The 23189-nt window shown below is 46.2% G+C and overlaps 1 protein-coding gene across 1 annotated transcript in view; it reads right to left on the bottom strand.

Annotated features, from left to right (window-relative positions):
- The window catches only part of EEF1AKMT2 (EEF1A lysine methyltransferase 2), a 178295-nt gene that overhangs the window by 37782 nt on the left and 117324 nt on the right, over positions 1-23189 (bottom strand). Inside the window, exons 3-4 of the mRNA XM_086923002.1 lie at positions 18655-18769; positions 3843-3953 (exon numbers count right to left, since the gene is read on the bottom strand). Coding sequence (XP_086779128.1) covers positions 3843-3953; positions 18655-18769 — 226 coding nt within the window. The remainder of the gene's footprint in view (positions 1-3842; positions 3954-18654; positions 18770-23189) is intronic.

Below are 23189 nucleotides of genomic sequence, written 5' to 3'. Positions count from 1 at the left end.
GCTAACACTTTAAACATGGTCAAATTAGCATACTCATAATTCGTATATTTAAGTTACCTATGAGTCCCTAGTATATATTCCCAACGGCCAGTAAGTTAAATGTCACTAGTGGTCAACAGCAGCTATTGTGCCATACAGTACAGTGACAGGTAAAACTTGGCTTCAGACTTATCATCGTAGCTACAATTTGACCTATCAAAATAAATCCTTTTGACAGGTCATAACCTCTCTTTTAAATATTAAGAAGTCACACCGGTGTAGCCCATGTGGCCCACAACTCAGTTTGAATGGTATTCTAAAAGTAATACATGTAGAAAATTAATGATAACATGCACTTAGTGTGACTAGCACCCAAATACTATTTTTCACTGTGGTAGGGTACAGATTAAAAACCCCAATACCGTATCTCGGGATGGGACTAAGTAGAAAAAGAATTACACAAATAATTTTTATATTTATTAAAAATCTAATTCAATAGTGAACTCGATTTTTAATGAATTTTAAGGAAATATACCTTTTACAAAGCTACATTTTCCCTTTAAGTTCCTGGAGACTAATTTGAATTTGCTTTCCAACTTCTCCCAGCCAGTAATTTGACTTTGAATTGGTGTGAAAAAGGTGTAAATTGCCTCTCAGAAGCAAACATTAGGCAGACTTGAATGGGCAGAGATTTACTCCTCTGAACCTCACAGAATATGCAGGGTGGGTGGGGCTGGAGGCATCCTTTTTGACACACTAGTGTCAAATCCTGCTGGAGTGTCAAATGCTGGCTTACAGGTCTGATGGATTTGCATATAACACTGGAGGCACACTTGAAAGGTAGGAAACAGGATGCCAGTGCTATTCTTGGGTATCCAGCGTCTTGTTGCTGGAAAACCCTGCTGTTGTTCTACCAGACTTTTGTCTCTGGTCTTACTGAGGGGGTACAGTAGCTACTTCAAACTGGAGCTTGGTGTTAGATATGAGAGGCCACTAGGAGTTCCACAGTACACCCTCTCCACACCCCTAGCTCTCAGACTCCAAGTTTAGTATGACCAAAGCTTTCACCATTTTGATAATGACTAAAGTGGGTATTGTTGACCCTGGGAACGTTTACCCCGGGAATGTGTGCCCAGGAGTTATTCCCACCCACTAGGTAGTGCCAGGCATAAATCTGGCACCTCCAGGCGCCCACCTCAGAACACTGCTGGACCTGAGGAAGAACAGAAGAGGGTGGGCCCTGCTATCTGTGACATGAGAGGAGCCCTGAACGACCTGCTGCCCAAGACAAAGTGAACTCCATGGCTCATAAGGCTGACCTCATGTTTAAGCTACAGGAATACAAGCTACAAGAGGCCTTTTATGAAACTGCCTTTCTGGCAAGTGGCAACTGGATTGGATTCTGCAGTTTACCTCTGCCAAACATCCCTTGAGTTCTTAAGTGACTACCCTGCCTGAGGTCCTGGGGGGCTTTAGAAGTGTACTCCTGTGGTGGATTGGGATTTAAAGGACTAAAGTAAGAATGTAAAACCTTTGACCAGGACGAACCTGGTTGTTGTGTATGGCCCCATTACATCTCAGCCTGCCTAAAACTGCGTAGGTCCCGATCTACTTTGACCATTGACTAGCATTGGCACTTTATGCTTCCTGGCGCCTCTCCAACTTAAAAAAACTTTAAAAATTACTCTTAATGGATTTGTGTCATTTTGTTTATTCAATTTTACTTTATTTTTGTAATTTGGTTTCGGAGTTTATGTTTGTGTATTTTGACACTATTACTGTTTTGGTACTGTTTAAATACTTTACACAGTGCCTTAAGTTAAGCCTGTCTGCTTTGTCCTGTAGCTACCAGAGGGCTGCACTCAGGGTAATTTAGTGACTGACAAGGTTGTGAATGTTCCTTGAGGTGGTCACTCACCCCAAATAATGATTTATTTTTTTACACTCTATATTTCTCCCTTTATTTGGCCTTGAATGTTTCTTTAGGTGTACAACAACTGGGGGTTAGCCCGTACATTGAAAGTATAATTTATTGTCAGCCCCAATTCAATGTATTTCTTGGTAAGGCAATTCCTAGATAGTACTTGCTTCCTTTGATTCAGATGTGAGCGCCATTTGGGGTATCATTCAGTAGGGATATCACTTGGTATTTACACTCCTGAGAAATTACAAAACTTCAGTTTGATGTGCTAGATCAGTAGTTTGTAACGTGTGGTCACAGGACTGGGTCTCCTGCTTCAATTATCAAGTAATTATTCAGTCGGGATTCGCTAATAATTCAGCGTGTGTACATACAAAGAAGGGTCCCATTTTAATTAGTAATATTTCGAATGTAATTCTACTCTCAATAGTTTCTACCCACACATTTACACAATAATATGCAATCATTTGAATGAGTCACTTTTTTAAGCCGAACACTATCCCGGAGGGTGAAACTTTACGGCAAATTTACTTACGCAGCAAATACTCCCAATCCGGTATTGTGGCAAAGCCTGAAACAATAGAAGCACCTGTGAGCACTAAAATCAGTGCACCTCTTACATTTCCAGTTGAATAGATGAATTTTGAAATGTTTAAGCATCGATCCAGAAATGGCAGAATAATGTCCTTCATTTAGTCATGCCTTTCTGATAAATAACATACCTAAGTGATGTTCAATTCTTATATTGGTGCATTCTTGCACTAAATCTAGAATTTAGCAGTTTGCACTGCATTTGTGTGTCAGAAAACTGCAATGTGAAATTTTTATATTAACCCAGTAAATTGAGTATATTTCACAGTAGTCTTCCCTTTGTAGCCTTTTTCTTAAAAAACACCAATTCCTAATAAATTGCAGAACTGTGGACCATGGGCCGATATATTTCTAGGGCCCCCGAAGCCAAAAAGTTTGCAATGAAATTCTCAAGGTTCAGTCTAAGGTCCAACCAAGGTAATATTCCTACCTTTGGGTATTACTGATTAAATCAGTGAAGAGCTGATAATACTCAAACAGTAACTGAACAGTAACTCTTGTCAAACAACCCTTCTGGATAGGGTGCTGGCATCACTGCTTGTGTGCAATGTGCTATACAAAAGAAACTCAGATGTCATCTACGTATGGCCTGCACAGTGAGACTTAGTTGGACTAAGCCTTACTGTGCTTCATCTCCAGTAACAGATATGGGGAACAACTTTACCTAGTAAGAGACACCCCATCAGACCCCGTGGCTGGCATCAACGATGAAGAAGGGACATAATTTAAAAATAAAGACAAAAAAAGGATATCCGCCTAAATGGGAAGGGGCCACTGCCAGTCATCAGCCACCAACTGAGAAAGGAGATGCTCACGAGACACTTGGGGGAGGAGGAGCCATCAATATAAATCACAAAAGTGCCAGGGAATTGTACCATGCATCTGTAAATTCTGAAGAGTCTGCATGTTTGCCATACTGACTGTGTCTATTGGAATCACAGAGCAAGTCACTTGTTTCAACTGGACTTGTCTGTTGCTTTTACTGAGCATATCTGTTGAAGAAAAGAGCATGTTGGTTGGTTCATAAATGTTTATCTTGCTGATCAAGGTACAACAGCATTCAAGCAAACCCCCTAATAAACAGTCCTTAGGAAAGCTCTTAAACAACTCTCTGCAAAAACAGCCCAACTAGTTTTACTTTTGTCTCCTTTGGACTCTGGGTTTAGAGAAGGCTCATTTCAGGGTGAATAATATATTGTTCACATACACTCATCTCTATGAACTGCCTGGGCATCTGCCCTTAACGTACTATGTAATCCGTACCCATTAGTAGAAATTGCACCTATCCATTGCTTCCATCCCTTTGCCTTTACCAACAGCATACAGAGGCCTTTCCACTCTCGATCAGTACCTTCAGTTTGATACGTCTGCAGCTATCTTCTTTCTCCAAGATACTCTGGGAGAGCTCGATTGCAGCTTCAGAGTAGTCAATTCCAGTGAGGTTTGTGTAACCAGACTTTGCCTTGAAAAAAGAGACACCCCAGAGTTTGAGAACCTGAGTACCAATAATAGTGCACAACTCAATAATAATAACTAGAACAGCACAATGTATATAAAACACATCACAAAATGGATTGCCATTACGAGACTCTCACAGCAAGATGTTATTATCCAATTTAAATACACGTATTGTAATGATCCCCTAAAAGAAGAAAGGCTAAGGAGGTATTCTTGGGAATTCAGTCCTGCCAAGTACCGATGAGGAGTGTAGTGCCAGCCACCCACTAAGCTATCTACCAAGAAAACAGAATTATAACTGAAGGGGCACCTTCAAGATTCCCAAATTCAAAGTGCAAAAGTCTGTGTTGAGACTAGGAACTGACTGAGGTCATTAAGCTAGCAGCTGGAGTGGATTCATCCTAAATCCTAAACTACTGTTATCATGTTCCAATACAATCTTTACAGTGCTGCCTATATTTTTAGGTCTCGCCTAGCGTTGCAGCGTACATGTGCTACTCGCTCTGTGAGAGGTAATGTGGTCAGGATATTTCAGAAGGGGACTTGAAGTCCCGCCTCTCATTTTCATTGGCTCGCATCACCGTTTATGCTAAACGATGGCCTGCCATTGGAAATGAGGTTTTTTTAGTTGCCGCCCTGTCTCCTTTTCGGACGGCCCATACTGACAGGATTGTTTGCTTAACGTCTGTCATGAGGCTATTTCTTATCTCAAGGAGGCGTGTGTTAGTCTGTGATGCAGGCACGCACAACGGGCATGGCGCGCTTTTACTTTACGAGCAGACCGTCACTTCTTGTGTGTGCGCTCAGTGTACCAGCCGTACCACCTGGCAAAACTCTAAGTGGCTTTTGAATAAGTTTGCAATTGGTATTGCATCAGAGAACCGGGTGCCATTCGCGTTCCTTACCACATGTTTAAGAAGTGTAGTTAAGACAGTTTATTATATACTTTGTGCACGAGGAAGGGACGAAGTTAAGTTTTGAAACAATTTAATAAAAGGAATTATACACCTCCTCAGAAGCGCAGTTTATCCTTCAAACGGTGAGCTTAAAGCCTGTCTCTGGAGTCAATCAGATCACGCTTCTCAGAGGCAGCCCATACTTTGCTTGCCCCAGCCAATCACAAGCCGCCGTAGATAAAGGATGAGGCTTAACTTTGTAACTCCAGGGATCTCCACAGCTTCAGGTCCCAGAGCCTGTCGCAGCTGTTCGGCTCAGAGTGCCTTGAAGCCCCGGTCCAAGCGGCTGGTAACTAGGATGCTGCTAGGTGGCGCTACCATCTTGTAAAATGGTCTAGATCAATTTAGTGTAAATTTCTTGTCAATACGGCTCTGTTCGGGGCGTCCTGCACCGGCGGTAATCAGGATTGTGGTAGTTGGTGCAAGTGAGACCGCTCAGCCCGAGGAAGATGCGCAGTTTCCTCATCTTTGCCCACGCCCTGCTGGCACTGGCGGCAGCCGCCGTGGGCATGGAGTTTGCCCCTGGTGCACCTGAATGCCCAGGCGGCTGAAGCCACGCAGAGCCAGGCTGCGCTGGAGCTGCTGCTGCGGCGGATAATCGGGGGCCAGGCGGCTGACTTCGTGGTGCAGGTTAACAGCTCCCTGGCGGCCAGGGCAGAGAGGGCAGACATCTACAAGCTCCGGTGGGAAGCTGCAGGTGACCAGCAGCACCGGGGTGGCCGCCGCCGCTGGCATCTATAGCTACCTGAATTACTCGTGCGGGTGCCACATCTCATTGTCTGCAGCGCAGCTGTGGGTGCTGTCACTCTTGCCTCTGTAAAGGGCACCGTGATTGTCACCGCCCCCACCAGGTAAGGGCAGAGTGTTCTCAGCATCATAAGTGTTTGACACATGTCTTTGAGCCTTGTGTGTATAGTTTACCATATCCCATTTAGGAGATACTATAACCAGCATCCTTGCAACATAAACTGGCGGAAACTGGTCCACCAGCCTCTTCAGGGATGTGAAGCTCCATACACATTCTGCAATCACAGTACAGTAACTTTTCACCTCATGATACTAAATGCCATTGAAGGTTATACATACAATAAGAGACGGGGCACTTTTGTTAGTGGTATCACCAGACTAGTGTATGGCAAGATGATGCACTTTATTACTAGCCCATAACATTATAGAGGTCAATTTTAGCAGAGTGGCTTCTAGCCACTTCAGTAACATGACCCTGAAAGGCAATATGTTGAATGCCCTGGAACACGTAGGACAATCAGTCTCACCTCACACGGCCTGTTCATGGTTCCCCCAAGCTCATCACACTGTAAAGGCCCAAAGCCTTAGCACTGTCTGTACAATATAGTCCACTTTTTACTCTGTTCATGTGCCTCAATCTCCATGTTATCTTATACAGATTTGTAGAACACACTATCACCTGATAGGATATCCACGTGCACAGACAGTGTATCAAAGCAGTGGAAGCCACCCAAACCATTCCTTTTTCGCTACATGAGAACAGTACAAGCAACCCTACCCTCCTGCACCCAGGCTGTAACGAATAAATCCTCCCCGTGTCCGGGAGAGAATCCTGGAAGCATTCCACGATAATAGCAGAAGCATCCTCGCTGCACGTTTCATGTGAAATTATTTGAAGTCGGTGATTCATGCTAGAAAACTGGGGTACTCAATAAACTGACCTATCTGGCTTTGTACATAACCACTCCTTACACTCATTTAACTATCAGATTACCAACAAGTTTTCATCATTAATGCATTCTTTTTTTTCCTCTTAACATCCATTTTTTTGTCAAAATCTATTTCATAAATGCCTGTACTGCTGTGGAATAAAAGGTGTGAATCTTTATTTCATCTGCATCCCACTAGACTACATTTCTTCACAGTGTTCCATAATTGGGGTTGATTTGAGCCCCACACCCTCCTGGAAGTACAATGACAGCAGCTGCTCTGAGTAGCAGGTTTTCTCCTGTACCTCTTTCACCCTTTCCCCACCATACCTGGTCATCACCTGACACAGGGTCTGTCCCTTTATGAGAAAAATAACCCCATGTTGACAGCAAGCGGCTTAAAGCGTGTATGAACGGGACATGGACCCACACCTCTTTGCTTGTGTCCAAGGGCCTTTCAAAGGGCCCGAAGAGGAGTCCTTTCAAGATACCTTGCTTGCAATGGAATAGGTTTTGCAATCACGTGAGTTTGAGCTATTGACATTGCAAATAAAAATAAAATAAAAACATAAATAGTAGGCATTGTCATTCACAATTCCAATAGCTTAAGCTTGTGTAACGGCGAGAACTATTGCATTGCAAATGCTTGTTTATTTTGCATTAATAAGGACAACCAGTACAAGCCATTGGTTAATGACTAGAAATGTACTCTACAACTGTGCTAAGAGTGGTTGTCCAGTCTGTTTCTCGATGTTCATTTCTACAACAGTCAGTTATCACAATCTAATTCAGGAGGACTTTGTAAATATGTCAAAAAGAATTAGCAAGGGGATTAGATTTGTGTGGGTTTACTAACAGCAGGACAAATGGTATGGGATGTGATGCGTAGAATTATAGACTTGTTCCCCTTTATTTGATGTTTACACTTAAACCAGTTGAGAGGGTATCTTTTATGTATTTTAGATCAGGATTGTTAACCTATGGGAATCTTGTTCATTACCACTATAACATCATAAATGTATTCATCGGTCAATGGGTTTGTACACTAATGAACTAAAACATTTTTAAATAATAAAAGAACTTGCATATCCTATTCCACCACATCTTTAAACTGTTCCTTACCATAAGTTAAACAGTCCCTTGTTTATGTAAAGAAAAGTGTAAGTTCAAATTGTAAACATGGGCAGACAGGATCTAAAATGCAATCAGGGCCATGTCTGAAACATATGTCCACCACAGAATTGAAAGGGAATGTGTAGGTACAATGAGGTTGTAATGTGGACCCTGGGGTCAGAGCAATCCTCACTGAGAGGGTAGACTGCCCTTCAAGGTAGGCACCCAGAGGATGTTGTTGGCTTAAACCTCCTTGGAGGAAAACTCACTTTAATCCCACAGCCTGATGACTCCCTTAAGCTGGTTAAGTGCCCCAGTGTCTTTCTCATACAAACTGCTAACGACTTGTGTGTCTTTAATGGGATTTCAGCGTGTGTCTGGAATGATATCTCCACACAACATCAACCACAAATTGTGCATGGTCTCGGGATCCTCAACAACCTAACTGATTTAGTATGATTAATCCCTCAGCACACCTGCCCATCGCAACACTGAATGATTTCCCCGAGGGCCTGTTGCGTTAACACAGAATCGGTTATCTGCAGCAAGTGATGACTGACATTAAGCCATTAAGGTAAACACAAAACAACTCTGGTCAAATTAAATTCTAAGACTATGCATGGAGGGCCATCATGAGAGTTGGCAAGGATAACAGTGACTAAACCTTAATCGTTTTGATCCCCTAGGTGGCTAGAACTTTACTAGCCCGCACCGATGAATGGGAAGTGTGTCCTCCTCAGAAGAATTGTGCAAGTCAATGAACTCGATGATAAACATTGAAAATACATTCACATTGGGAGTTTTAATATTAATCATTGACTGCCTTACAGATCAATATAATATAATTGTTTGCATAAAAGCCATCTACAAAACTTGGTATTAATTGCTTTTATTTGGTGGATGACCTACTGGGAGGTGTTTAAGGCTTTGTGTTATCATACACTGTGCTCTATTTCGACATGTCTTTTCTTCATTAAGAAAACAATAGTGGGGGGGTGTGGCTCAGCCGCTGAGCGCGATCGCCGCAGCTTAGCGGAGCTCCGCCGATCCCTCTTGTCTCACGTCTATCAGTCCCAATTATCGGGGCCTAATCACAGGATTTATTGCGGGGAAGGTGCCCGGTATATCACCCATACCCCCCGACCGCCATGCAGGGATCCGGGACTGAGTGCAAGCCGATATCGTAGTGAGGCCTGGTCTTGGTGTGAAACATGGGGCCTCGAGTAGCAGCAGATCGGCAAGCAGACATCGATTCAGTGGCCCTGACGCCTGTACTCTGGGACCGGAACAGCTGCAGTGCATAACGTGCGGATTTGACCTGTGGACCTGGGGCGGCCGGGAATCCCCCAGTGCCTGGTGACGGAGTGGACACCCGAGGACTCTATCACTGGCGATCGACCCCGGGTGCGCTGGATGCGGCGCAGGAGTGCCCCACAGTGATCATTACTGCAGCGGTTGAGGCCCCCCTTGATGAGCTCCTGGAGTGGCAGCAGCGGCTCGCAGGACCCGTGGAGCAGCTCACCAGTGCACGTATCCTGGGGCCAGCCAAGAGCCAACGTCTAAATCAGGCCTGAGGGGCAGGGGTGCGAGACCCTTGAGCCGCTAGCACACAACAGAGGAGCCAGGATCTACATGCCCAGCACTGGGGGAAATAACCTGTCAACATTGTTTCAGCCTGGTGTGGCCTGCAGGAGTCACAAAGACCTGCCGACTGCGGTATACTGAGACACCCCTGAGACTTACGGTGCATGCCTATAAATAGTGAGCCACACATGCTTGAAGCTTGGATGCAGCTGGTGCAAACCCTACGCAGCCCTCACAGTGCACGACAATACACGTTCTGGAGGCAAGTGCGCAGGGGGGTTGACAGTCCTCCTACATCTACTGCGGGCACAGAGTGGGGCCTGGGAGAGTTGGTTTCTTCTTTCTCCCCCCCGGGATCCTGGTGTTGTGTCCTTGCTGCCTGGAATTTTTGGAGATTTTGGAAGAGACAAAGGTCCTAAACTTTTTGATGCAGAACAAAATAATGAGCACAGACTTAAAATAAGAACTGTGTATCTTTTTTCTCCAATGTCCAGCCGGACAGAGGGATATTTATTTCTTAAGATTGAGTAAAAGAATTCAGAGATTTAGTGAAACAAACCACAAAATAATAACTGGGCACAAGCCTGTACCTAGTCAGAAGAGAAAAAACATTTACATGGGGGAAAGAATAACAGGCAAACAGATTGGAGCAAGAGGTGGCTTACAATACAATGTAATCTTGTGTAAACTCAAACCAACAGTAACTGCAACACGTTACACAATCAAAAAGAAGCAGTACTATTAAAACAGTCGACGTGACGTTTCGATCTCTATCTCCAAAAATTATTTGGGAGCATCTTCAGGACTATCAAATTTACTTTTTGCCTGATTGTTTGTATAAAAGCCTGTGGGATTAAACAGGAGGAAGGAAAAGGGAGAAGAGACAAATTATCTCAAGGGGAAATTCGCCGAATTCAAGATAGACTATGATGAAGGTCGCCTGCGCAGCAACAACTTTCAAATTCTAGGTGTTCCGGAAAAAGCAGAGGGAAAGGCAACTGATCTATTTGTAGAGGACCTTATCCTCAAACATCTGCAACCCAAGGGGTTGGGGAAATTCTTTGTCATTGAGCGGGCACATAGGGTTCCTGGGGGTCGGCCGAGGCCTGGGCCCCCCCCTCGCCCGATCCTGGCAAGAGTCCTCAACTTCCAAGACCTGGATGTTCTCCTTCAGCATGCTAGAACGGGCCCCCCCTTGAAGTACGAGAATGACGAGATACCGTTCTTCCCTGACTTCACTCAGATGTTACAGAAACGGAGACGTTCGTTTCTTGGAGTTAAAAAAGCGATGAGGGAGAAAGGCTTCAAATACGCCATGCTCTTCCCCGTTAGACTCTGGGTGAAGGCGGAAGGTCGAGCCTGTTTTTTTGAGCAGCCGGAGTCGGCGGCGGAGTAGTTGGAGAATCGCTGAAAGACATTCTGCTGGATGGAGTGGTAAAGTTAATGGGAGGGCGGAGGGGGTATTAGAGGGTAGGGGGAAGCGTTAATCTGAGTGTTCATGTCCGACGGGTCATATTGGAAGATGGACCAGCAATATGGGTTAGTCTATGAGATTCAATTTTTATGTTGAACCCTTCCCACAGAATATCGCTGGGTGTACTTTTGAGTTAGTTATAGATGATTAAGCTTTGATAATTTTGTGGAGGAGTAACGAGAGGGGGGCACCACATACCCACATTTTCTACTTTTAGTCACGTTGGTGGGGCGACAGGCACTCTGCAATTCTAGTCATGGGCAGTTTGAAGCCCAGAGTGCAGGGGAACAGGGTGGGGGATGGTGGGGAGGGGTTGTTTCTGTTGTTTGATCACAACAATTCTTTTGCAGACTCACTCCGACCGAAGATTCCGAGCATGGGTCGTGGGAATGGGGAAGGGAAGTTTATGTTCTTAAGGTTTGAACTGTATATAGAGATTGCTTTTTTAACACCACAGACATCAACCACCGAGCAGGAGCGGTTTCAAAGTCTAAATAGAGATGGGTACACAAAGGGATATAGGGGTTAGAGTTCTTACCTGGGTGACCAGATTAAACGTGGTATGGTCAACCAATATTTCAGGCGACAGGCCCCGGATGTCATCCTCCTATAGGAAACGCACCTGATAGGGAATACTTGTCGGGCTCTGGACAAGGGAGGATCAAGGTTGGTGGAACATGCCGGCTTTACTACGGGGTCGCGAGGGGTGGGCATATTAACTAAAAACGTGTTCCCTTTCACTATGCAAAACACATGGTCTGACGCTCGGGGTAGATATAGCGGGGTCTTGGGCATGTGGGAGGGCAAGACGGCCAAGTTTGTTTCAGTGTATGTTCCCCCTTGGTCTTCAAAGCGACACATTCAAGGACCTGGGTAATATCCCTTTGTCACTTCCTGTAGGTCTCCTTGTAATAGGGGGTGACTTCAACGCAGTGCTATCCGTAACACTTGATCGTCATCCGCCACGGGAACTTAGACCCTCACAGAAGTGGCTATCGGACTTGCTAGAGTCCATGGGACTAGTGGACGGTTGGAGGACCAGCCACCCCGAAGAAACTCAATACACGTTCTTGTCGGGTGCCCATCATAGCCTCTCCCGTACTGACTATATCTTAGTTCCGGCGGCACAGGCGTTCAATATCTGTGAGTTTCACCACCTGGGTAGAGGTATCTCAGACCACTCGCCGGTCTGGATGAAGATAGTCCCGGTTCAAAGAAATGCTGTGAAAATAGCCCCCATTAATTCATGGTACCTGAGAGACCCGGAAACCCAGAAGAAAATAGCTCAAGCCATAGACAACTACTTCCAAGATAATGAGGGGATGGTTGACTCTGTTCGAACGCTATGGGAAGCCTACAAAACAGTTATTCGTGGGGAAACCCTGTCACTGGTAGTGGGAAAGAAGAAAAATAGGCAGGTCGAGTTAGTGCGAGCGGAAAAAGAAATACTGAGAGTGGAGGAGGAATTAGCCCGAGCCGTGACCACCGAAAAGTTACATCTCCTAAATTTGAAACAAGACGAATTCAAAAGTATAGCTGAGGATAGAACCAAGGCGCAGAGCAGAGAGACACAGAGCAGAATCTATGAACAGGGGGCTAAAGCGGGGAAGCTTATTGCATGGGTGGACAGGAGGGAGTGGGTGGCCCGGCTGGTGCCCGAGCTACACGTATAAGACGCTTCCCCATAACCGACCCGCGGGAAATAGGTAACTAATTTGCAAAATATTTTCAAACAGTGTATCGCACTGCTGGCAGATACACAAACAATGACAATAGTGAATTGATTAGGGAAATTAGGCTCCCAGTCCTCTCAGAGGAAGATAACGAATATCTCGAGTCATCTCTCACAGATGATGAGGTGGCACAGGCAATACAGGGTGAATTCGGAAAAAGGCGTCAGGTCCCAATGGCATTCCGAATGAACTGTACAAATTAAGACCATACAAGATAGCTCCATACCTCCGTTTGATGTTCTTAGAGAGCAGAGACGAGGGGATACTCCCATTTGACCAACGAGTTGCAAATATTGCAGTCATTCACAAGGAGGGTAAATCCAAGAGCAGCTGCGCGTCCTGTAGACCCATATCGCTGCTGAATGCAGAACCTAAAATTCTAGCTAAACTATTAGCTACACGCTTGATTAAAGTAATTGACACACTATTACACCTTAACCAGTCAGGCTTCATGCTACACCGAAACACCGCTCTCAATTTGCGCCACTTACACAGTGTTTTGAGAAGAGTATCAACAATCCAAGAACCCGCCATGCAGTATACCTGGATGCCACCATGACATTCGATATGGTCTAATGGCCCTACCTCTTTGCCGTATTAGACAAGCTAGGTTTTGGGCCTAACTTTAAGAGCTGGGTCCGTCTGCTGTATTCTACTCCCATGACCCAGGTCGTAGTAAACAACTGCAAGTCACCAGCCTTCCAACTGAGCCGTGGCACGCGCCAGGGATGCCCCCTATCCCCACTCCTATTTGCATTGGGCTTGGAGCCCCTGGCGGCATGGATCCGTAGAGATCAAGTGATTCGCAGGATGCGGTGGTCACCAGATTGGAAAGATAAGATATCACTATATGCAGACAAAGTTTTGCTGTACCTGACCTCCCTAATGGTCTCCATGATTAGACTCCTTGACATACTCGTGGTGTATGGGAGATTCTCTAGATTCACATTAACTGGTCAAAATCCGTAGTGTATGTCCTACAGGGTGTACCGTCTAACCTTCCAAGGGACTGCCCGATTCAAATAGTGACAGGCAGCTTTCGCTATCTCAGCATTTTCATTACGCTGAATGCGGACCTCCGCTTTTCCCGTAACCTGGGGCTACCTATGCAGAGGCTCAAGAGTGATGTCAAGCGCTGGAAGTCTCTAACCCTTTCATGTTAGATAAAGCGGTACTCTTTAAAATGATGGCCCTGCCTCGCTTCCTATATGCCCTCCAGAATTCAATGGGCCCAGTTCCCCCTTCTTATTTCAAAGAAATAGAGAGTCTGCAAAGAGATCTCCTATGGGATGGTAAACCTTGCATAGCCTTAACTAAATTGACCCTTAATTGGTATGATGGGGGCATTAGCCTGACAGACGTTAAAAAATATTTTTGGGCATCCTATTTGGCGGCCATTAATCACGGGATCTATGGTCGACCGGATGACCCCGGGTACGCCATGGACAAATGGCTGCTCCCTGAATACACCAGAGCACTCTATGCCAGACCCCGCAGATACCCCCCTCACAGGACCCACTGCACATTCGGTTCATATTTGGCATGTGGCTAACAAGCAGCTGGGATGGGACCGCAGACGTACCCGGTCAACTCCGCTGTGGAAATCCAAGAGGCTCGGAAGCCTGTGACAATCCAAGGGCTTCAACAAATGGGATCTGATAGGACTTTCGTGGATCAAAGACGTTTTCCTCCCTCCAACAGCAATACCGTCTGGCAGATACTGACTATTTTCGGTATTTCCAAGTGTGGCATGCCCTACTCACACAAGTTACGAGCAAATCCACACTACCGGAGGCATCTCCACTGGAGGTCAGGATACTCGATGGCCACCTGCTGGAGAAAACCATTTCCCTGATTTATAAAAAGCTGAAAAATAACATGGGGGATCCCTTACAATCGCTGAAGGAGAAATGGGTTAGCGACTGTATAGAACTAGATGAGGAAGATTGGCAGGAGGCGGTTTCCGAGAAACTTGGCAATCCAGGCACGACGAAAAAAAACAAAAACGATGGATTTAGGCCCATATCTCTGTACTGGGGTAAATGTATGACATTGTTCTGCATTCTGTCCATCTAATTTGGTTTTTGCAATTGTCACCCCGAGTGGGATGGGTATGCTCAGACTCAGTACCATGCTCTCCACACCACTGAATTTAGGCAAGCCAGGCTGAAGATGGCTGGAATGCCAGAAACCGGTCCTCAGAAGCTTGTTTCCGGTCCAGGGAAGGCATGGCTCGGCAGTTCGGGCTGGACTGTTCCCATGAGACACAGGGTCAGACTGATTTGCATATGGCCATGTCTCAACTGAGGTGAATGTATGACAATGTTCTGCATTCTGTCCATCTACTGTGGTTTTTACGACTGAGACTGGTACAGTTCAAAATTCTGCACAGGATTTATTATACGGGGCCGAGCTTGGTTCGAATGGGTAGAGCAGAAACAGGGAAGTGTAGGCGTGGGTGCGGGGAGGTTGGTACATTTATACACATCATATGGGACTGTGTACATATACAGTCCTATTGGCAAGCCGTACATCAAACTTTACGGGAGGTTCTGAACATCGACATACAGCCGGAGGCCCGCAGATGCTTCCTAAATATCTGGGAACCTATGCATCTTACCTGGGGGCACGTCAATCACCTACACTGAGACAATGGGAGGCGGGTCTTGACTGGTGCATGTTCTGGGACAAATTAGTCTATGCGGCAAAGGGATGCCCTGGGAAATTGAACAGAGTGTGGGGGTCATGGAATCATTACAGAGGAGATATCTGTACCCCACCAGCTCCAATACAAGGTACTGTAACACCTGAAACCCCTTGAAATACTCTAAATAGTACACTGTGATTTGATATATTGTGTCCCATATTGAAATCTGCAGCATTGTGTGGTTCCTTGCTCGTGATTGTACATGGTGAATTTTGTTGATGATGTCTAATAAAAAGTTTTTAAAAAAAGAAAACAATAGTGATAAATTAGACTAGACACGGTCAGCAAGCAAAGGACTGCACATACAAGGTTAGGGTACTTAACTTTAGGCCAAGGTCCTTATTTGTGATATGGCTTAAATGTGTCATTTAAATTAAAATAATATGATGTCGAAGATGGACATGTATCTACATTTGTGCACGACTGTAACTAGTGAGAAATACAGGCATATAAAAATACATATTTAAAACAGAGTGGGGTGAGCATGGATGTGATCATTCTTGTCTTTCTAGTTGAATTAGATGAAACGTGATTTTTTTTTAATTTCTGGAAAGATGGCAGCACAAACGTGGTAGATAGTTGCAGTGAAGTTGGTAGACAATAGGACCGGAACGTGGCAGCGACAGAGGACAGTTTGGATGTAACTAGGCGATTCCTGTTAGCAGGTCTTGGGGATCCAGGTTGGAGTCAGAGAAGTAACACAGACCACTGCAGCCCCTGGGGTCCCCACCCAGCCATATATTTGAGAGAAAGGGGTTCTAAGAGGCCTCTTACCACATTCTGTCAGGAGCCCCATTATTCTGTGAAACACCACTGGTTGGAGCATAGGGCATATGATGCAAGTGAATTATTTAGGGGCGCTGCCTTTCACGAGTTTCCAATTGATCATCAAAAACATGAGTATGGCTTATTTCTGGCTGGGAGACAGCCAGTTTGGTGATATGAGGAAGCAAGAGTATGTCTCAGAAGTTTATAAAGAGCTCTAGGGGCAAGGTTAAAAACTTGGTAAAATGGTGCGAAGGGATATTGGGGGTAACCTACTAGTAGCCCTGGACATTTACTAGTATAAGTGAATGAATTTTTTGGCAGTATTGTGAGTGATTTCTGTCTGCATGCCACAAAATGTATTTGTTATCTTGCTGAAACAGCTGGATGGACTAAAGAGGACTCAATTTTCCTGTGAGTCAGTTAAAGTGACAGGTGATGCTGAGGCAGGAAAGTACAAGACCTCAGATTTAGAAGTGGTATTATAAAGGAGCAGAAGGCCATACAATGGATGACGGCGCTGAGAAAGTAAGATACAGAACTGAAAGAAGAGTAAGAAAGAAGAGTAAGAATTTTTTTTTTCAATGCAATAGGGCTCACTTTTGCGAGCATTTAAGTGATTAGCATTGTACATGATGACAATGCCTTTTATTTATGTGTTTTAAACCAAACACATATATAAAAGGCATGGTTATTTGTAATGCCAATAGCTCATACTCTCACAAACGCGAGAGCACTTTAATGTTGGCCACGCCTATTTATTTAGACGCTCACGGTATTCAGGTTACAGTGAGCAGCGTCTAAACAAAGGGGCACGAGCAATATTAAAGTGAAAGCGCATATGGTGCGCTTTCACACAAAGTAAAAATTCATTAATTAAGAAACGTTGTGAGCAGCCGCTGCAGTGAAAGTGGCCAGTGCTATTACTTAATTAATGAAGTAAATAAGAGCAGCCTCTAAACTGGAAGCGGACTGCGCCGTAAATTAAATAAGTGCGACCAATATAGTTAAAGCAGACCACGTAGTAATTTAAATAAATACAGTAGTAGGCGTGCTGCGATGTCATGTGTGGAATAGGGGAAGAACATTAAGGAAAATAGTGCTCACCAACTTATAAAGCAGAGCATGTCACAACACCAGTAAAAGGTCCAGTCATTCTGGGCGGTAACAAAAGAAGACAAGTCAGTAGCAATGAGGGACTAACAAGCCTCAAGCCCAGTACATGAAAGACAATGGCACAATCCAATAAAAAAATGGGCGGAGAGTGAGCGGGGCTATAGTGCATACCTAATGCAGCATGCCTTGCAGAGCGAGCAGTACATGCATGCTGCCGCTCAGCTTGACCTAAAAATGGGGAGTTTAATCACTGTTTTATAATCTACTTTGGTTCAGCTTTCCTTACCACTGAGTATCGTGGTCACATTTGAATCTTTATGCTCCTTCCCCTAACACGACAAAAATTGTTTCTGGTGCAGGATGCGAAGCCAATCACAGAAACCAGAAATGGCTTTCAACACACAGCAGGTTGGCGCCAAAACATGGGCTTAGATGCAAAGTGAAACATACACGCTGCGCTGCAGAAATTTGTCAGGGCAGGCAAACACACCCACAAATTATGGCCCAGGGAATCTCTCAATACGGACTACAGATGGTCTCCTCTGGCTAGGACTTCTATACTTATGTAGTATAAGCAGGGCCACTGGAATTATGTGATTCGGCTGCTGCTGTTTTTTCTGCATAATTATGGATTTACCTTACTTGTAACATAATTCATCATCTCCTGCATAATTTGCAGATTTTAACTACAAAAAATTGTTTCTTGCTCAAATGGATCAAAAGTTACTAAAAACGCTTTTACAAAGGTTGCTGAGCCTTTGGTTGTTCAGAAGCAGTTCGCCTTTCATGTGTTGATAGCTGTATTTAGGCGATAAACAGATAATAATGAGACTAAACATTTGACAATTCAGTGTTTACATAGGTAAACATGGCAAGACAGGGATGTATTATTGATTCAAAATGTGCTGCATTACACTGCATAATTAGCTTTTTCTTGCTGCACAATTTAGTGAATCCTGCCACCTAATTTCAGTCGTGACTCCTCCGCTAAGGTGGAGGAGCATCGCCCACTGCTTTTAAACAGTGTAACTAAAGGAAAAATAAAATGATAACTCAATTTTATTATCATTTTATTTGTTTCTGCTGCTTTGCGCCGGGGTGGATGGGACTATCGGGAGGAGTGGTTTCACTTGCTCACTCCAAGTGCACATAGCGCTTTGGCTGACCCTCTTGGCCAGCCAAACAATCTTGCACACTTTGCATGTTCTCCACACAGCTGCGATACAGACTGGGTGGAGCACGTGCCCGTGCTCCCAGTCCCCGTCTCCGCGCCGACCCGCGGGGCTCAGACCAATCACAATGCTGCATTGTAGCGTTGGGATTGGTCAGGGGAGCCGGGGTGCTTTCTGCTTCTTGTTGCATCCCACGGAGGAGAGACACGGTGATAAGGTAAGCTTTTTTTTATATTACCCCCCACCCCATCTCCAATACCTCCGGTGCGTGCCTGCCGCCACTGCATATTTTAGTCTTCGCCTGCAGTATAATTCCAATGAACCAAAGTAAAATAGGCTGCGACAGGCCATGTAAAAAATAGAACACTTTCTTCATGTCCCCTAACCCGCTTTGTCTTTCATTACTAACCATTTCAACCAGTAACAGGCCATTACCAGTTCCAATATCCAGTATCGAGGCATCTAATGGCACCTTCTGCTTTTGTAGCCACCTCAGCAATCGAGCCGTACTTTCTTCTCCAAACCTGTGAAAGTCAAATCTACATGAAGCAGAAATACAAAAATCATGGACACCAAAACTCAAATACATCAAGTAAAAATCTAGCAACCAGACAGAAACAGGCTTTGACACAGCACACAGTCATTTACCGGAGCCCAACCCCGAGGATCGCTGGAGCTAAAAATAGATGATATGCAGCCAAAAGCACCTGGAGATCTAATGATCAAGTGCGTGGGGTCAGCCTTCATCAAGGAATTCAGTAGGTCTGGTTTAAGGGGAAAGCACTAGCAGGAATTTGGTTTTGGGGGTTACCAACATCTGGTTTTAAGTCGTGTTAAATGGTTATTTAACAATTTGATCAAGAACCTTCCTCACCCTGGTGCTCAGTGAATGTTGTAATAATAAAGACCCTTTTTAAATTCATATCACAACCACTAAACCTCCTACCTAATGTTCTGTAAATACTACTTAGGATTCCCAAATATATATATTTTTAAGCACCCTTTGCGAAAGATTGTGAGTCACATATATATGTGACTTTATTTAGAACATCGTTGATATCTCAAATGACATAATTGATGGCATTTGTTAGAATTGGGGGTCTCTGGTTGGCGCAAGTATTTACTTGTGACAAGCAGGGACCCTCTCCTTTAAGTCAGGGCGAAGGATGACCCCTTAGAATTACCCTTGCTCACCCTCTAGGTGCGTGGCGTGAGCAGCCAAGGCTATTCTCCAGGCGTTTCTGAGTTAAGCATTTGTAATAACACACACAGTAAATTTACCAATCCCCCCACAAATGGACACCAGGCTGTAGATATATAAAAATACGGTTCCTTTATATAAAAATATATGTGTTCAGGCAAGACTTATCACAAGACCAATATAACGATTTTTGTTAGGCCACAAGATCATAGAAAAATGGAAATGGCTCTTTTGAATTAATAGTTGCTTCCTTTTAGGTTCTTTTGCTTAAAATAGTTCTTTTTGTGGCAGTTCAGTTACTCTTTTAGAAAGGATAATGCCACAGTTCTTGTTATGCAATATTTGGGGCCTCTTGCCCCGTTCGTGGAAGGTACGGCGCTCCCAAGCGCCTTTGTGTGCTTTGCAGCGCTCCTCTGTGCTCCACACGGAAGAAAACCCCTGGCCCTACCAAGACTCACGCATCTCGCGTGAGCAGGCGGACTCGGATTCCCACGGTGGGGGCTGAGCTGAGGAGCAGCAAGCAGGCAATGAGAGGAATCCAGGGCCTTTTCCGGAGGTGGGGGCTCCTGGCTGCAGTGAGGAGCAGGGAGGCCATGAGAGGAGCCTCCAGGAACCCAGGGCCATTTCTGGAGGTGGGGGCTCTCGGCTTCAGTGAGGAGCAGGGAGGCGATGAGAGGCTCCTCGGGCCAAGCGAACAGGGAAGGTCTTAGTACACAGTTACAGGCTGACGGGGAAATAAGAACGGTGCGGCCCGAGCCCGTTGTCGATTTCTTGCTTGAGGCGCACTGACACCGCGAGCGGCAAATGTCCCTCGATGCAGGGGAACGGGTCAGGCTCTTGGTGCGCTTGGAAGCGCAGATATACCTTGGGATCTGAAGAATGGCAGGATGCTTCCGAAGGCGCGGCGCGGCACGGAGACCTCCAATACGGCTAGTAGAGGTGGCGAGTCCTTTGGTTATGCGGCGCGGCCTCTCCACAGGTCAGAGGGCACAGCGGGGCGGCCGGGTGCGATCACAACGCACAGGCGGCCGTCCAGACTATGGATGTGCGCTCAGGAGACCAGGGTTCCGGCGGGAGGGGGCAGATGAACCCTCCAAGTCCTCCAGTAGCGAACAGTGGCAGAGGAGCAGGCGACCGGACCCGAGGGGCAGAGAGCGGCTCAGGCAGAGCGAGGCTCTCAACGGGTGAAAGGGCAGGCAAGCTCCCGAGTGACACAGTTCTAGGAGGGGATGAGGGGGGCGCAGTCTTGCCTCCAGCGGGAGGAAACACACAGCTCAATCCCAGACGAGCCAAGGCACAGAGAACCCACTAGTCCTGGGGTTCAGATCAGGGGGCAAGCTCAGACAAGCCCTTGGAGAAAGTTTCTAGCACAAGTCAGCAAAGACCTTTCAATAAGTCTTCTCCTCTCCTTCCTCAGCAAGGCAGACAGCAGGCCAGTCCTTCCAGGTTCTTCTTCTCCTTCTAGTTGGGCAGAGGTTCGTTGTGGGAAACAGTATTCCAATTTACAAGGAGCAGGGCTCCAACTTTTATACAGCATTTTCTTTGTTCTCACAGGCCAGGGGGGCCTCTGCATAACTTAATTCAGTCTCTGAGCACTTTGTTGGGTGTACTCTGGCTTCTGCTTTCAGTGTGAGGGGAAGGCACATCAGACGCTCCACAGGAGGTGGAGCCAGCATTGTGTGGACAGGGGCAGCCAGGAGTACCTTGTTGACGGTGCTTCTCCTTTCCTGGGCCAGGTGTCAGCTGAGTCATCAGTCGCTCCCCAGGGGGCGGAGCCAGCATTGTGGTGGCAGAGCACAGCCCTATTCAGAGTCCAGGGGCACTCCCACCTCCCACCAAGGTGTAATCCTTGCATTTACCACCGGTCATCCACCAACCCTGTCACTCACATAACCCAGACATTCAGGATTACATCCTAGCAGAGGCGGGCTGAAATGGTTAGGCAAGCAAATGCTAGCTTTCTAAAAGTAGCATTTGCAAACACAGGATATTAAAATAAACTTTACTAAAAGATATACTTTATTATTCTGAGTTCTGGCATACAAAACTTGACTTTCTACCATGTTCCCTGAGCCTGCTGGCATTATAGGGTGTAATAATTCCAGCAGCTCATTTTGGCCTAAGGGAACAGGTAGCCTTACAATAGTGAACGACGAAATTGGCTGTAATTCACTATTAGGACATGCCACACACATCAGGGCTTGTCCTACCTTACACTTACAATGCACCCTGCCCTAGGGCCTACCATAGGGGTGACTAATATGAAGTTAAGGGAAGGTTTAGAGGCTGGCAAGTGTGTGCACTTGCCCAGCCAGCATGACAGTACCAGCACGCAGGTTCTGCAATGGCAGACCCTAGACACATTTTAAAAGTCTGCTTCTGTGGGTGGCGCAACAAGCGCTGCAGGCCCACTAGCAGTATTGGCATTTACAAGCCCTGGCACTCCTGGTGCACTTTACTGGGGACTGACAGTAAATCCAATGAACCAATCATGGAAATCAATCACATATACACTTTACATTGGGAAAGCATATGCACTTTAGCACTGGTCAGCAGTGGTAAAGTGCCCAGAGTCATTAAACCAACAAAAACAGGTCAGAGAGAATATTGGAGGAAGGCAAAAAGTTCAGGGGTGACCCTGCCAAGAGGGTCAAGTCCAACACAACCCCCTTCCAGCCAAAACGCAGGGTAGACCAATCACCACTGTGATGGGCTTCCCTGCTTTGGGCGATAGAACATGGACCTGGCACGCAACAGTTCTACGCCAATCTGAACCTATTTCAAATCCTCTGTCCATACTCTCAGGGTCCACCCAGCTACTCCATGGGGCACCCTTCTCTTCCTCTGTGGACACCACCTGTGCAGCATCTAACCTTAACCTGCTCACAGGTGTGTCCCAACAGACAATCATCAAATTACCGTGGCCACTGACAGTAGTCAGGGCTGAGACCCAGGCCTTATGACTCTCAGGGCTCTCAAACCTCTGTGGCGTTAAAGAGCGGGAGCAGTAGCCCCAGGTGCTTGGCACCCTTTGTCCACTCTCCCTCCGGTCAGGTGAGGTATGACATCTTGGCACTGACCCACCAGCCCCAGGCCTGTACCTGGCGGCTGGACCAAACACTGGGGTGGCCTCTCCAACACCCAGTCCTCCTTCTTGGGGCTTTGTACCCTCCCACCTGGAGTGGTACCCCCTTCCAGAATTGTCAGGGCACCTGTGGCAGGTGCCCTGCACAATTCCCCCACCAGTTCAGGGGTGCTATCCTGCAACTGGGGCACCAGGTCAGGGGAGACACCCTGCACCTGGCCCTTAAACCTAGGGTCTAAATCTTCTAGTTGAACCGGGGTCAGAGGCGAGAACTCCTTCCCTCTGCACCCCCGTCCAGAGTACTGCCCACTCCCAACTGGAGTGGTACCCCTAGAAGCGACATGGGCCAGGACACTGATTACAGTGGCCCTGCCCTCCAGGTCAGACAACCCCTGAACCTGGCTTCTCAACTCAGGGACCCAACCCTGCAGTCGAACACTTGCCTGGCGCACCAGGACTTCCCGGGGAACACGCATGCCCCTCCTGAGGGTGGCACATAGCTCATGTGTAGTGCGACAGTCTGCCTGGCGCATATCTCCTAACCCCTGTCCATCTGACAGTGCAGGAAGATCCCCCAGGACAGAAGTGGTGTCCCCATGGTCATTCACTGGGGACGCAGCCCTGCTGGCTGGCCCCTGACCCACTGGTTCTTCCACTG

Source organism: Lissotriton vulgaris, chromosome 5 (assembly GCF_964263255.1).
Source record: "Lissotriton vulgaris chromosome 5, aLisVul1.2, whole genome shotgun sequence".
NCBI classification, from domain to species: Eukaryota; Metazoa; Chordata; class Amphibia; order Caudata; family Salamandridae; genus Lissotriton; species Lissotriton vulgaris.
This window is presented reverse-complemented; position numbering and strand designations above follow the sequence as displayed.